Raw genomic sequence first — 14059 nt, forward strand, 5'->3', positions numbered from 1 at the left:
ACAGATTACATCCTTGCACAATGCAAATTCACAACAAGAATATCTGTTTTTAAAAATAGAGTTTATTAGAACATACAATCAAAGAGAAGAACATAGATGGGTATTTGGCTAAAAGAAAAGGAGTAGGTTTCAAAAGAGGAAGTTTGATCACAGGTTAATAGGTAGCATCTAATTAGGCTTCAGAAAAAGGCTAACTTTGAAGAAAACCAGGTGCTTGCCTCAGGCACATACAAAATAAAATAAAATCCTAACACCACAGTATCTACTTACTGCACTTACTCAATGTACCTAAAGGTCTGTGTGGGTTAGATTTCTTCCCATTTCCTGACAGATTTCATCACAACTCAAAGGGGGGGGGATATTCCATTCTTTCCTTCCCCAACAGCCAAATCCAGCTTCAAAAAGTACCCTGTAAACTACTCCTTTGCTATTTATCTTCAAGGGGAGGGGAACTGTTCTTGGTGAGATGTTTGACTAATCAACTCCCCCTTCCTTGCCTTCTAGAGGTAAATGGAATTGGTCTATAGGTATAATGGAATGTGGGAATGACCTTGGGAGACATGAAGAAAAACTTTAGACTAGACAATGGTCAGATAAGAGGCAGCTGAGACTGCAGAAGGAATGGGGGCACGGGAAATGTCTTAGAAGGGACCTTCCCTATTTTCTTGGACTGTAAAGGTGAAGGGGGAGAGATGTATTTTACTACTTGCAAGATTCTGTTAATGTAACTGTACAATAAAGTTAGAGCTAGTACTTCTTGTCTGGACTACCTTGCAAGGCTGACAATAGGTCAAATGTTGGGTATGTTATGACTGAATGGGAATCTTTGCTAGCGGTACCCCCCCTCCCCATTACAGAGGTTTCCTTCCTTCCTTCCTTCCTTCCTTCCTTCCTTCCTTCCTTCCTTCCTTCCTTCCTTCCTTCCTTCCTTCCTTCCTTCCTTCCTTCTTGACTCAGATATGGATAAAATACAGTCAATTCTCCCATTACCATTTGAGCATTATTTCCAGACATTCTGAAACTGGTAATGCATCATCTAACCAATTTGCATGGAATAAACAGTACACCAAGTTATTGTCAGAGGCAAATAGCAGCATTTCTGTTGGGATATTTAATTTTTGTGTCTACCCCAACAGGAACTGAACTTGTGAACTTTCTGAATGCAAAGCATGCACTCTGTCATTGAGCACCTCTTTCTTGTTTTAGGGTGCCTTGATGTACGGATTGATTGCATAGAAAAACCATTCATGCCTGAAACTTTATTGTGAATTGGTACATTGCAATCCATCCAGATGAGTCTAGCCTAAGGCTGAAAACAGATTTAAAAAGCTAAACATTGTGTCATGCTTTGCAGTTTACAGTTAGATTCATGAATATTAATGCTGCCCCTACTATATTTACCCAACTGGAAGTCAAGTCCACCCCCCCCCGGCAAATAATTACCTATGAATTGGTAGGTAAGGGGGGTCATCTTACATTCAGTGAGAAGAAAACATGGGTGTAGATATCAATGCTGTAAATGCTTTTGAAGTTAAGTTAGAAGATTATCCCCTCTTGCTTGCCTGGTGAATTCAACTCTTTTTATACTGTCTAGATATAATGTCAAGATGTTGATAAATTGATGCTCCTTGAAAAAAATAAGTGAATGAAAATAAACATTACTTTAAATACTCTGTTTAAAGTCTACTTTGTCCGTAGAGAATGTCATGTTTGGATTCTTCAAATCCAAACTGGGGTCTGCACTCTTCTGACCTGAACTGGCATATGTTTTCCTTTCATTAGAAGGAGACTGTTTAAGCAGAATGTAAACCTTTAACAACCTGTTCTAGATTAATTATTTAAACCATCAATAATGGATCCAAGAGAGTAGTTTGCTCTACTGATTTTTGAACCCGTTTTGCTAATTCTCATTTTAGCCTTATACATTTTTATTATTGATAATAAATCATGAGAAAAACCTCATGTTTTCTTTTCCAGTGGTCCTACCAGACTCTATCAGACTCTGCCTAGAATGTGACTTTTTTGTTTTACATTTTTAAAGGTATTTTTATTAGCTGGAAGGAAGCGGAAAAAGAGCAAAACTTCAAATTACCTCATCTCCATTGACCCAACAGACCTGTCACGAGGAGGAGAGAGTTTCATTGGAAAATTAAGGTAAACGTGTACCTTTAAAATGTATGCTAAAGTGTGAAATAGTCTGAGATTTAAAAAAAATCAAAGCTCTTGATTTTTGTGCATTATCATAGTGTTTGTATATCACATACTTTCCTTTGCTCTATTTTAAATATCCTTTTATTGACCTCAGGTGGCCTGTTTAAAGAGAGGTAATCTCCCCATTTTTATTCCCTTTAAAAAATAATGGAAAAAGCAGCTAAAGAGAACCTGTTATATTGGAGAGAGATGGATCTGGTTCAATGAGAGCTAGATTCAGATTCCTTGCCAAGTAGAAACCATAACAACATAATATATTAATCTTAGGTATGGGTGGGTTTGTACACTGTGCTAATTCACAATTTGATGATGATGATGATGATTTATCAGGCTGAATTTGAGTATTATATCCAGTCCTTTTATGAAGAATATAGAGAAACTGAAATATGTCTGTATGGGCAGTTAGTCTGGAAACCATCCTTACTATTTTATTTATTTGTTAGATATATGTTCTATCTTTCTTCTAGAAGCCCAAGGCTTACCTCTCTCCATTTCCTTGTGGGATAGATTGGGCTAAGAGCTGGTGAGTGGCTGAAGGTCACCCAGTGACCTTATGTGGTTGAGCACAGACTTGAATTCCAATAGAAGAGAATATCTGAAGCTCAGGGTTGAACCGTGGAGTCCTTGGTGCACTCTGAGCTTGTTTTTTTGCCTGCAGATGTTTCATTACCCACCCAACTAGGCAACATCATCAGTGTGAGTGAATGTGGGGTTAACAGGGAGCAAACCCCACACTCACTAGCACTGATGATGTTACCTAGTTGGATAATGAAACATCTTCAAGCAAAGAACCAAGCTCAGAGAGCACCAAGGACTCCACAGACTTGAATTTCCCCAGTCCTAGTCTATCACCTTTGTTACACCACACTGAATAACTGAGAAAATTGATATATTTAGTCTCAAGAAGAGAAGATTTAGGGGAAACGTGATACCACCTTTCATGATAATAAATAAGGTACCACAGTTAGTACTGGACAGCAAAAACTAACTACTCTTTTACTTCTATAATAGGTCAAATCTCATGGGGACTAAGTTTACAGTTTATGATAACGGAGTCAACCCAGTGAAAACGACACTGAGTTTGGAGGCAAGTAATCTACGCCAGGAGTTAGCTGCTATTTGCTATGTAAGTATTTTTCATAAGCAAAATAAGCAAACCTGTATTAGTAGAATAAATATTAATTATTGGATAGAATATTAAAGTATTCAACATGTTTATGATTCCAGAGCATATACTACATGGACTCTATAAAAAGAATAGAAACTGTTTTATATTTTTACTGTTTATTTATATTCATATTTATTGTATTTAACAGCACTGAATTTTAAACTTTGTTTTTGCTCTAAACCGCCCAGAGTCCCCCCTTTGGGGGGAGATGGGCAGTGATAAAATTTGATTAAATAAATAAATAAATAAGAACTGGACATTATAAGATTCATATAATATTATAAAGTGGTAGTTGGGTATTATTCTCCATTTTAATTTCCAACTTTCATTTCTTTCCTGTTGTGTTTTTTAAATGGGGATAGGGACTTGCCTTTAGTTATCTGTATGTTACTCCAGGAACTTCTGTAGGTGAAGAACAAACTATGAATTCTTTTAAGAAGAGTAGAACAATCGTTCTTACAAAATAAGAGAAGCCTGTACACTATTACAGCAATTATTTTTATTTACGATGCTGGATATCTTGGGGAAAGTCCAGCCCCAACACGGAATGACTGAGGAAATGTAGTATCCAGGCTGATCCAGTTGGTTTATTTCTGTGCTAAGTAATAGTTAATGTGACATATATCTCCTCTGCGGCTCTCATTTCCAGGAACACAAAGCATGAATAAAAATAGGTTAAGCATCTACTTGCTTTCTCTATTAGCCTGACAGCATGGTGATGCTGTTTAGCATGATGTTGTATGAAGCATAATTGTTTTAGCCACAGCAGTGAATACGAGGCTAGAGAATGTTGGGGACGTTAAACATCCTATCCCTTGTGCAAGACTGCTCTTGTCCTTCAGCTGCATGGACTTGGCATTGTTCAGCAAAGGTGGCTGGCATTATGTGTGGAGTTGTCTTTGAAGTGGCCATCTCTAAAACATCTACAGTTTACAGTGCACTGAATTGGATGCACTAATACTGGCTTTAAGTCCAGAGTAAATAAAACTAGTGAATGTACCCATGATTCATCTGCACCCGTTTGTTAATAACCATGAAGGTTGCTGGATGAGTCATCAGCTAGAACATAAACGTTCTCAGAATTTTCTACCCTTGAGTGATTTTTCCCATTGAAGTCCTGGGTTTCCTGGAGCAAGAATGACTCACTGGATGAGCATCTGATGTGCAAGATACAAAATACTCAAATATGCACACCATATGCTCTTAGCTCATGGTGATCATGTGTCCCTTTGCATGTGATCATGAAGCTATAAAAAGAATTAAAATAGATTCCAGGGTAAGTCTCTGTCAATAAAATTCTGACAAAGTCTTCTTTAACCAGATTTCTTGAAAAGGAGAAGGAATTAGGCTATGAGATCTGGACTACTGATACTTTCAATTTAACACCCAATTTATTTCTTGGTTTGCTAGGGTGGGGTCTTCATAATTTTCTTGCTAACTTGACAGACAGGGGAATGGAGGAATGTGTAGATGTTCTGAGCTTGCATTGTTTTGCAAATCATTACCTACTTTGTCCAGTCCTGAGTAGTCCAGAAATGTTTTAAATAACATGTTTATTTCTTAAAATAAAAGTTAACATTTATTTTCCTTTTAGAAGCCATTGGGAAGCATTCCTGACATAATAGATCACATTTTTCTATTCATATATACCTTTTTCTATTCAAACTGTATATACATAGAAAGATTCCAGAATTCACCCCATCTTTACAAATTGTTCTATTGAAACTGACCCATATCCATTGAGATTGAATTAGTCATTAAATCCTAGATGCAGAGACCTTTTATAACATTATTTAAGTAAAGGAAAAATAAGCACTGCTTTGCTTTCGTTTTCTTGTTGCTGTTGGTCATTAATACATCTGCAGTGGCACCTAATGGTCACTGCCAAAACTGCAATGGTAGAGAAATTCTAAATCGACCATTAAAAATATACTCATTAGCTAGGAAGGAGAAACCATCTGTTGTTGAACTCTTGGCCATTTAAATATGGATCAATTTCATGCAACTGTTATATGGAGCTCAGCTCATAATTAACCAACTGGCTACAGTGCTTTTAATTTTCTGTTGAAGTTGGTGTGATAACAAAAATAGGCAGACAGATTTTGCAGTCCTGACACATTCAAGTCTGCTTCAGATAAGCAGTAAGCAAAATCTGAACACCAACTGCCAATTGGCAGAGGAGAGAATTGTGGAACAAGAGGTACCTGCCTAGACTCCTTTACTCCCTTTGGTAATGAATGAGGAAAGAAACATGAATCCCTCCCCTGCAGCTCTCCCCTCTCATTTGTCAGATGTTTCTCAATATGGGTGCTCTTCCAAGATGTAAAATTAGGTGGCTAAGAACTAAGCCCATCTCTCTCCTATAGCATTAGTATGTAGGCAGTCACTATTTCTCTACTTAAGCTGATAGACAGATAGATACAATACTAGGTGCCCCCCAGATGTTTTGGACTTCAACTTGTGGCCTCCTTAATTGGAGGACATCAGGCTGAGGAACAATGCTTTAAAGCAGAGTTCTCAACCCTGAGCTTCCGTGGGAGGTCACAATTTATTTAAAAAATTATTTCAAATTCGGGCAGCTTCACATTAAAGAGGTAAGATTCATTCTTTATTTTTAGTTTAAGAACACTGTTAATGCATATATACAGGCCTATACATGAAACAAATATAATTTTGGAACTTCTGGCCTATATTTGAGCCTGAATGTTCAGGGTTTCCCTGAGGCCTGAAAAATATTTGAAGGGTTCCTCCAGGGTCAAAAGGTTGAGAAACGCTGCTTTAAAGTGACTTACCTTAGTAGATTACCATGATGTGTATCAAATACTTTAGAATGATCAAAGCACTGTATAAATGTTCGAAGTACTAAATTATGTTGTTGATACTGCTGCTGTTGGGGAAAAAAACATTAACCACACAGCTAAGGCATAGCCAGCACTGAATTCTGTGCACATTTATGTTAAGCATATTTCCCTCCCTCCCTCCCTTCTGGCATCCGAGATAAAGACCTATAATATCTTAAGTATTTATCTTACTATCTTTAAACAGGAAACAAACGTTTTGGGATTTAAGGGTCCTCGTAAAATGAGTGTCATCATACCGGGCATGAATATGGATCATGAGAGAGTTTCCATCAGACCACGGAATGTAAGTCACCATTATCCCAAACACCATAAGCTAGCTCAGCCAAGTTTCAGGATGCAATTCTGTGCCAGTCCTGGGAGACGTCGGGTTTTTGCTGATTTCCTTCTTCGTAGGTGAAGAGGCAGGTATGCCCAGAATTCATTTACAAACTTTTCCCCGGACATTGTGGAAAAATTCAGAGGATAGAAAAAAAAGGATTGAATGGGAAGTGTGGGGACTCTATAACACAACCCCTGATTCTGGCTTAGATTACGTCCCTTGCATTGAGACAATGGGAGAGAACAGCTTTTGGTGTTTTTTTTTAATCTGAAGAAGTGTTTTAAAAAATACAGAATTCTCCCCATCTGTTTTGCTTGGATTCATTTACTTATTTGTTAGATTTACATTCTGCCATTCCTCCAGGAGCTTAAAGGAGTCCAAATCGTGTTTCCTCCTCCAATGATTTCTCCATAGCGACCCTGTGAGGTAGCTTGGGTTGCTAATTCCCGGTTGTTGTGCTAGAATGAGACTGGCAGGTTTTTGGCATTTTAGCTTTCATTTGATTCCTGAACTGGCTGTTCTGAAGTCAGGGGTTTGCTAACCTTGTCATAACGACTGTCCTTCACTCCAGTGGGAAAAATAGAGAAAGCCATTTACTATTACTCTGACTACTGCTAACAGTTGTTGTTGTTACATTATTATGTCTAAAATATTTTGTCAAGCTAGAGAAGAGAGATAGAAGATGCAAAATAGCAGCTATCATAAACCAGAAAAAAAAATGCCAGGTGAGGCTGGTACTTCTAGAGATCCATTCCCATGCATAAACCGTACAGGGATCAATAGCTTCACGAATTACTGTACATGAGTCTAAGAAAGATATTGGTCATTCCTGTTATTGCAGGTACTGTGTACACTGATGTATAGTTACTAGCACAAGTATGATTGGCCACAATTTAGTTGATTGGTTTGAATTCATTGGACTTAAATCTACAGATAGTCCTCACTTAACAACCATTTGTTTAATGACAGTTCAGACTTACAATAGTGCTGGAAAAAACGACTTGTGATTGGTCCTCACACTTATGACCATCACAACATCCCCGTAGTCACATGATCATGATTTGGATGCTTGGCAACCAGTTTGCATTTATGGCTGTCGCAGAATCCCGTGGTCATGTGATTGCCATTTTTGACCTGCCCGGCTGGTTTCTGGCAAGCAAACTCAATGGGGAACTGTGTGATTCGCTTAACAACCACATGGTTCGCTTAAAGACCACTGCAAAAAAAGTTGTAAAATCGGGTCAGATTCACTTAATGAGCACTTCGCTTAGCAACCAAAATTCCAGTCCCAATTGTGATTGTTAAGTGAGGACTACCTATATGCATGTTGACTTTTATTATTTATTTATCTTATTTATTTATCAAATTTTGTCACCGCCCATCTCCCCCCACAAGATGGACTCTGGACGGTTTTAACGTTCCCTTGCCAGTAGCCTGAGGAATTAGTTTGCTAAAAAAATATGTTCAGAGTTCGGTGCTTGGTGTCAAGGTTCACACAGGCTCTTCTGCAGACAGTACTGGGGTTACACGTTCACACAATCAATGACCTTCTGGCAAAAGTGCTGAGAATGGGAAGTTCCTGTGGAGAATCATAAATGACAGATACCCCAATGTGTGCAGCCTTTTTTAAAAAAAAGGTTGCATGTTTTAAATGTGGACAAGGAAAACCATCTGAAATACAGGTTTGTTCTTCCAGTTTTGACTTTTCTCTGGTTCCTGTGCCCCCTGCTCCTTAGGCTGCTGTGCTTGTTCCTTTGTGAGCCAAGCAAAGCCTGAGGACATAAGTCTGTCCAGGGATATCTTAGCCTGTTCAGTCCCAGTGCGTGGAGTGTGAGAGGCCCTTCCCCTCACGTAGTTACACTGGCAATGTAAGTGAACAGATCATCTTCAGGACTGCCTGCTGCAAGGAGTCTTCACATATGTGTGGATGCTTCTCTCTGATCTGAAGCACTCAACTATCCGGAGTTCTGGATAATAGGCTGCAGTCATGCATAGAACAAGACTTCTTGCTGCCACAGTCATGCAGTACTAATAATGGGGACCTTCTGTTGTGTTACCAGAGTAATTACTTGCTACAAGGAGCTGTTTACTGCTACTTGTATTTTGGACTGAACCTATGAAGGTGCTTCGTGAACAGAGTAGTAACAATAAAGATACTACTTCTTAAAATCTGAGACATTGCTATCCCAGATCTGTAAAACTTTTAAGGTTTCATTCGTCTCATATCTTCTAATAGGAAGGGTAAGATGGGGTCACTGGAGTAAAACAAATACTTGCTTGGCAAATCTGGGAAAATATTTTGACATATTCATACATCTATTGTGGACTGTGTCATTGAAACTGATCACGTTCTTCCAATTCTGCATTTTTGCCTCAGCTTGATGGATAAGATTAAGTTCTTATTCCTCCTCAGCAGCATTCACAGGGGGAGGGCATCAAAATTGGCAAGATAGTGGATGCCACTTCCTACCTTTAAAACAAGTAGAGATGCTCTGTGTGTGTGTGTGTGTGAGAGAGAGAGAGAGAGAGAGAAAGTGGGATATGATTTAATACTGCTGTGGGTCACCTGCAAGTTTGCTTATACATTTGCTATGCTATGTAGAAGTTCCCAATTGTAATCCAAGGCTTGACCTTCTAAGAAATATGAACTTCTACAACAGGATCTGGGAAGTGTCTTGGCATGCTTGTGACTTCCTTGGCAAGTTTTAATCTTCCTTCTCTGTGTATGTATATGTGTCACTTACCTTTTTATCAAAAGATATCATTATCACCTTTCATCAAAAACTGATTCCAAGCTAGTTTTTACCAGTTAACTATATAAACTTAAAATGTAACAGTGTTAGTGTTAGTTTCAGTTGATCTCAGTATGCCTTCCAATGATGGATGGACTTGGAACAGGGATTGGGTTGCTGACAACCTAAGCAGTTGATTTGGGAGGTCCAGGGATTACATTTTAGGGGGGTTTTGAACACTGGAATGGGGAATTTGTGTATAAACAAAGAGCAGAAGATAGCTTTTGACTGAACCCAAGCTTATATTCTTGGTTTTGATAGGAACATGAAACACTCCTCTCAAGATGGCAGAATAAAAACACAGAGAGTGTCATTGAGCTGCACAACAAAACTCCAGTCTGGAATGATGATACTCAGTCTTATGTTTTAAATTTCCATGGTCGTGTAACACAGGCCTCAGTGAAAAATTTCCAAATTATACACGACAATGATCGTAAGTATGGCTTCTCTAGTTAAATTTGTAGGAAACACAGATTGCTTTTCTGAAATCTAGTTAGATCCTCTGTACAAAGATACCAAAGGCATGTTAGGTTTCTTCAAACCAAAATTCATGTTGTATTCCTCTTACTGTAATTTCCTGTTCTCAGATGCTGATAGCATACATACATATGAAAAGGACAATATGGATGGTTGTCACTCTTCCATTTTGATGTTTTGGTGAAGTTTTTGGCAAGGACATAATTTAGGACAATCTTTTCTAATAAGAGGTCCCAACTGCTTTTGGCTTATAACTCTCATTTTCTCTGTTCTTCAGCCAGGTTGACTTGAATTATAGTCCATCTATACCTGAGGACCCTGGGTTGAGCTAGCAGATGCAAAGAAGCATGAAATAAGATATGAAGAGCTAAGGCACTGATAACTAGTTCTCAGGGTAGCGCACAAACAGCTTCTAGTGTAGCTGTGGGTTGTCATCTGATTGTGTAATAATAATTTCTGAGAGAGGTGAAATCTTTATAATAGAGGCATAGTTTCTGGTGGGATACACATTTTTAAAATGTGGTTGTGCTGTTGAATTCAGCCAATAAACCTATAATAATGACCATTGCTATCAGATGCTATAATTTCACAGTGGGGACAGACAGTGTGCCTTTGCCATTTTCACTTGTGCCAGAGGATACATCATCAATCTCTTGAAAGGCCCCAGAAATGCCTACTTAGGAGGTAGTTCCTCTCTTCCTCACTGGTTCATTCACTGCATTCTAACTTTGCTCTAACTTTGCTCTAAAGCAGTGTTTCTCAGCCTTGGTGAGTTTAAGATGAATGGACTTCAACTCCCAGAATTCCCCAGCCAGCTCTCCTCTGAGAGTTGAAGTCCACCCATCTTAAACTCATCAAGGTTGAGAAACACTGCTCTAAGGGCTTGCTTTCAGGCTTCAGCTTTGTCTTTCCAGCAGTGTTCCACCAAAGCGTGTTGGGAGGCGGCTATTTGGGGGATCTATTGACTTAACAATCTGGAAGCTGAGGTGGGAGGGAAAACGGTAGCGTGCTCTGCCTTTTCCAGCTGCAGCTGCCTCCTGCTTTTCCTGTGTTCATCCCACCAGCATCTTTGGATCCTTTCCTGTCTCCTGACTTATAAACGATGTCATTTATAAGGACATCCGTGCCATGTGCGGAAGTGCCAGATACCACACAGCTGGGCAGCATTTCTTCTTCTTTTAATCTGAACATTTGTTATTTATTTTAAAACATTCAAGGAACAGAATAACTGACTGCATAAAAGAAAAGTAAGAAGAAAGTGAGAAAGGATGTAATGCATGGAAACTAAAATATCAGTAAATAAACCGAGAATCTACAAATTGTCATAAATTTAACATTCATCATTTTATTGATGAAATAATTCATCATTTCATTGATGAAATAATTAAAACTAGTCTCATATTATCTTAAGAAATAGTTGAAAATCACTACAAAACTCTAAAATTTATATTTATATTGATGTCACCACTATTGATTCCTAAAATAAATGTACATTAACTTGTGAAAAGAAAAAGAAATATTTTTTTAAAAAATCATTAAAAACAATATTAATTCTAAATTCCCTCCCATTGTACCCAACGGGTGATTACATCAAAATATTATAAACATTAAAATAGTTTCTGGTTACTGTCTTTACATCAGATATTTCCCCCTTAAACATACTCTATGTATCTGAGTTAGCCTTGTTGTGTGACATGTAGTATATAGGCAGGCCTTTCTTGCTTAATTTTAGCCAAAGTTCTATTCTGGATGTATACTGTTAATTTTGCTGTGGCTGTGTATTCCCCAGCTGGGCAGCATTTCATTACTTCCTGAAGAACACTGTGTTCACGCTTAGATTTCAGATAATCCAGGAGATAGAAATTATTTCTTTTTTCTAATTTTACAGTTTGGTTTAGTACTATGCACAGATTCTAAAAGGTGCTGAAAGCCATATTGATATATCTTTATGTTTCTTTATTCTTTCAGCCGACTACATAGTGATGCAGTTTGGCCGTGTGGCAGAAGATATTTTTACCATGGATTATAATTATCCTATGTGTGCAGTACAAGCCTTTGCTATTGCCCTGTCCAGTTTTGACAGCAAGCTGGCTTGTGAGTGAACAAGTCATGTCTAATCTTCACTGCAGCCAAAACCATGTGCCACTGGAAGAAGAAAACATACATTCCATATTTTCTCTGGTGTCATCAGTGGTCACATATCCTTATGAGTCAGGTAAAATTTGCTTTCTGAAGGACCAATCTTTTTTCTGAAGAAAAAATATTTTAAAATTCAGGACTTTCAGGAATGTTTTCCCCACTTATTCTCTATTTTTCTGGAAGTGGCATCAGAGCTCTATAAATAGAAGTCCTATCTTATGTCCTCAGTTCTGTTCTGAAGATGCGCCATAATGTACTGTATTGTGGCTTACGTGAAAACACCATTGGGACTGACGATGTCTTTTTTTAAACCCATAAAAGCTATCACAACACAAATCTAGTTTTGGATTTAAGATGTATTCAGAGGCTGTCAGCACACCTCAAGATTTTATTCATACCTTGAGAATATTATGTCACCCATCTTAAACATAAGACTGTGAGAAAGATGCAAACTTTTTCAAGAAAGAAGCAGGGTAGCATTTACTCTCAAAGCCAAGCCAGAAATTGATTTGTGATACTGTTTATGTGGGAAGGAGTCTGACAAATTTTTAATCCTGATGGGGAATGGAATGGGGAAAAAAATAGGAAGCACAAGTTAATATTGCACAACTCACTTGTACTCCAAGGTGTTATTTTATAGATTGTGTTTTAATTTTAAGTCTCACTTTCCAATGGCAACTCGCTCTCATTTTTAAGAAGGGAAATTTGCTCATGCGAAGTCACCATATGGATGTGAGAAAAGATGCGGAATCATTATACTAACTAAAAATTGGGGGACATTCATATGCCTGAAAGAAAAAGAAAAAGAAAAAAAATGTGCTTCAACACGTATGGTGTCTCAGGCCCCATGTGTGGCATGTTCTGTCCAAGAAAGTTTTCTGCCTTTTACCCTGGAGAGCTGCTGCCCATCAGGATAAACGTGACTGGACTAGAAAGGTGAAGGGCTGACCCTGAATAAAGCATATGCATCTGCTGTAACTGAATTGAATGACGTCTAATTCTTTGGATAAACCTGCCTTGATATAGCTGCCTCTTTTAAGAAATTGTTTAGAAGATAACTGGAACTGATAGAGAATGGTATTTGCTTTTTTTCTGCCCCGATATATTGAAGGTTACATGCAGAGAAAACGCCTGAAAAACAGAAATTAATTTTATTGCCTTCTTGGTTTTAAGCAGATACGTTGGATCAGTGCTTTTCTTTCATTGGCGGATTGTCCTAAGCAGAGGGATACTCCACCAGGGTACCCCTATTCAAAATGCTCTTGGTAGCAGAAGAGAGTAGTGGATAGATGGCAATTTCTACAGGCCCCAATTACACAGCCTTCACTACTGCAGAGGCTCCATTAAATTTTGGAGCAGATTTGGAGGGCCTGCATGGAACCACCTGGGGAGATAGAATCAGTTAAGCCAGCAGAAGGTCTCTGCTGAATCAAACTATTCCCGCCAGTGGAAGGAGATGCTTCTCTCTGTAGAAGGCTTTTGCTGGATATAACCGTGTATGCATGTTTGTGCCTTTTTACTAACAAATCGTTGTATTTCAGAATGCAAGCTCTGGCTTATCTCACTTCCTTGTTTTTTGAAACATAAATATACTAAAAATTGAAATCAGAATCAGCTTTGAAGGGGGTCTGACCATTTATTTATTTTATTTATTTTATTTATTTCTCAGATTTGTGCCACCACTCATCTCCCCCCCCCGCCCCCCAAAGAGGGACTCTGAGTGCTAGTTTTGTGATTGTTTCCTGCAATATGACATAACATGTGGCTGGTGTACATGGAATGTATGCCAAGACTCAGCAGTACCAGATTTTGGGGGGATATGCTTTTCTGGCCACATTTTCACTGGATTCTGTAAGGGCTGTTGGGTTAATTTCAGCCGGTTTGCCTTTCTGTGACTTACTAAAGGACAATGTTTCAGTGCATCCAATGCTGATGACACATTCACTGATGCTTACGTCAGCATCGAAATGCAGGTGGTTGGTCTGTGAATCTTCCTTTTTATATAATTAGCAGTCCTCTTATAGTACATGAACACCTCTGCACAAAAATACAGTCTGTTTGGTACACTTTGAAAGTGCCATTCTCACAAGTC

General features: G+C 38.4%; 1 protein-coding gene across 2 annotated transcripts in view; it reads left to right on the forward strand.

The window, feature by feature from the left end:
• Positions 1–13352, forward strand: part of TUB (TUB bipartite transcription factor) — a 138792-nt gene extending 125440 nt beyond the window's left edge. For both annotated transcript variants that reach the window (XM_063289424.1, XM_063289425.1), the window contains exons 8-12: positions 2042–2154; positions 3223–3337; positions 6425–6523; positions 9613–9784; positions 11797–13352. In XM_063289424.1, the coding sequence (XP_063145494.1) occupies positions 2042–2154; positions 3223–3337; positions 6425–6523; positions 9613–9784; positions 11797–11930 (633 nt within the window). In that variant the 3' untranslated portion in view covers positions 11931–13352. The remainder of the gene's footprint in view (positions 1–2041; positions 2155–3222; positions 3338–6424; positions 6524–9612; positions 9785–11796) is intronic.
• Positions 13353–14059: the final 707 nt, after the last annotated feature.

Source organism: Candoia aspera, chromosome 1 (genome assembly GCF_035149785.1).
Source record: "Candoia aspera isolate rCanAsp1 chromosome 1, rCanAsp1.hap2, whole genome shotgun sequence".
Lineage (NCBI taxonomy): Eukaryota > Metazoa > Chordata > Lepidosauria > Squamata > Boidae > Candoia > Candoia aspera.